Genomic DNA, 2500 nt, shown 5'->3' on the forward strand with positions numbered 1-2500 from the left:
GGGTGAAAATCTATGATGTTATTTCATTCTGTGGAGAAAATGGAGGGGAGGAGGAGGAATGTATTTGGAGGGTTTTCATTTCTTAGCTCTGTGTGTGTGTTCCTTTTTAGATATTGTAATTAATAAAGTGTTGTGTTTTTCCCTCCATCCCCAAGTAAGAGCCTGCTCTGTTCTGTTTCCGGGTCACATCTCCCAGTAACCATTTTAGAAATACACCTTTCATAGAGGCCCTGGCCCTGTGCCAGAGTCAAACCATAACAGCCACTAAGAGCACTGACCCTCATTGACACAGTGTGTGGCCACAGGGAAGGTGGAGAGAAATAAAATGGAAAATGGCACAAACAATAGGTTTACATTGTGGACAATATTAAAAACCTAAAATGCAGGGGGAAAAAGAACAAATGCATAACCAAACCCAAAAGAATTATCAAAGATTATTTATATTACAAATTATTTATATTATACAGCTCGTGTCTGCTGCAGGCCTGCCACCCCCAGGACTGTGCCTGGCCCCGAGAGCACTCAGGCCCTGCAGCAACACCAGGGCCACCAGGGCAGCGGGGCAGGGCCACGGCAGCAGCACTGCCAACACCAAGTGCTGCTGCTGCTGCTGGGCACAGCTGCTGTGCCAGCACTGATCTGCCTCCAGCTCTGCACACAGACATTGCTGCTGCAGCTCCAGAGGAAGCAACACAATGGCATCTCTGCAGAAAACTCTGCCAGGAGATCCTTTAGTTCAGTTAAAGACACTGAGACTGCAGCCCCTCATTGATACAGTGTGTGGCCACAGGGAAGGTGGAGAAAAATAAAATGAGAGATGGCACAAATAATGACATTACTTTGTGGGCAATATTAAAAAAGTAAAACAAAGTAAAATAACGTCTAAAATAAAACCAAAAAGAAGTATTAAAAATTACTTTTATTACAATTGATTTGATGAAATTGGCCAGCAGTTTAATGTCCCTGAAAGCATCCAGTCGTCAGTCTCCACACTGCAGCCTTGAGCTCCTGGTTCCTCAGGCTGTAGATGAGGGGGTTCAGAGCTGGAGGCACCACTGAGTATAGAACTGACAGGGACAGATCCAGGGATGGAGAGGAGATGGAGGGGGGCTTCAGGTCAGAAAATAGAGCAGTGCTGATAAACAGAGAGACCACGGCCAGGTGAGGGAGGCAGGTGGAAAAGGCTTTGTGCCGTCCCTGCTCAGAGGGGATCCTCAGCACGGCTCTGAAGATCTGCACATAAGAGAAAACAATGAACACAAAACAACCAAGTGCTAAACATATGGAAAACACAAGAAGTCCAAGTTCCCTGAGGTAAGAATTGAAGCAGGAGAGCTTGAGGATCTGTGGGATTTCACAGAAGAACTGGCCCAGGACATTGCCATGGCACAGGGGCAGGGAAAATGTATTGGCTGTGTGCATGAGAGCATTGAGAAAGGCACTGGCCCAGGCAGCTGCTGCCATGTGGGCACAAGCTCTGCTGCCCAGGAGGGTCCCGTAGTGCAGGGGTTTGCAGATGGACACGTAGCGGTCATAGCACATGATGGTCAGAAGGGAAAACTTCTGCTGAAATGAAAAAGACAAAAAAAAATAGTTCGACTGCACATCCTGTGTAGGAGATGTGGCTGGTGTCGCAGAGGGAATTGTGCATGGCTTTGGGGACAGTGGTGCAGATGGAGCCCAGGTCGCTGAGGGCCAGGTTGAGCAGGAAGAAGAACATGGGCGTGTGCAGGTGGTGTCCACAGGCTACGGCGCTGATGATGAGGCCGTTGCCCAGGAGGGCAGCCAGGGAGATGCCCAGCAAGAGGCAGAAGTGCAGGAGCTGCAGCTGCCGCGTGTCTGCCAATGCCAGCAGGAGGAAGTGCCTGATGGAGCTGCTGTTTGTCATTTATGCTGTCTTGGCATGAGGATCTGTAAAAAATAGTAATCATGGAATAGCTGAATTTAGAGAGGACTTCAAATATCCCAGCCCAGCCTGGGGGCACTTTCCCCCCACTGCCTGCCCAGGGCTCTGCTGCCTGGAGCTGTCCCTGCCAGCAGCTGCTTCCCTGTGCCCAGGGCTGGGCCCTGCCAGTGCTGCCGGAGCCCAGCCCAGCCCTGGGGGCTCAGCTCTGCCCTGCAGACCCCTCCCAGCTCTGGCACTGCCCAGGGGCAGCTCTGGCTCTGCAGGCTCTGATGGCAACATCAGAGCAACCCTGAGGAGGCTGGAAACGCAGCACTTATATTGCCTCTAAGGGGCCCTGTGCTGATTTTTTTCTCTGCCTGGTTAATTACCATGTGAGCAAAAATTTTTTTATTTTTCTCACTTGAACTGAGATATTAATATCTATGTGCAATTTCCCATCCAGGCAACCCAGAGCAGTAGATTAAAAAAGAAGTGTTTTCACTTTTATGCAGCCCCTCCCTTGCTCTGCTTCCTATGTAACCTCATTTGAAATGTTCTGGAGTTAAACGCCATGCTGAGAACAATCCTGAACAATGCAGCATACTCACCACACAA

The 2500-nt window shown here is 49.6% G+C and overlaps 1 protein-coding gene across 1 annotated transcript; it reads right to left on the reverse strand.

The window, feature by feature from the left end:
• Positions 1-900: 900 nt before the first annotated feature.
• On the reverse strand, positions 901-1506 carry LOC135305693 (olfactory receptor 14J1-like; the record flags this gene model as incomplete). The annotated part of the gene is made up of 1 exon (XM_064429446.1): positions 901-1506. A coding segment is annotated over one exon (552 nt), but the record flags the coding sequence as incomplete, so codon positions are not given.
• Between the last annotated feature and the right edge of the window lie 994 nt (positions 1507-2500).

The sequence above is a fragment of the Passer domesticus genome, chromosome 8 (genome assembly GCF_036417665.1).
Source record: "Passer domesticus isolate bPasDom1 chromosome 8, bPasDom1.hap1, whole genome shotgun sequence".
Lineage (NCBI taxonomy): Eukaryota > Metazoa > Chordata > Aves > Passeriformes > Passeridae > Passer > Passer domesticus.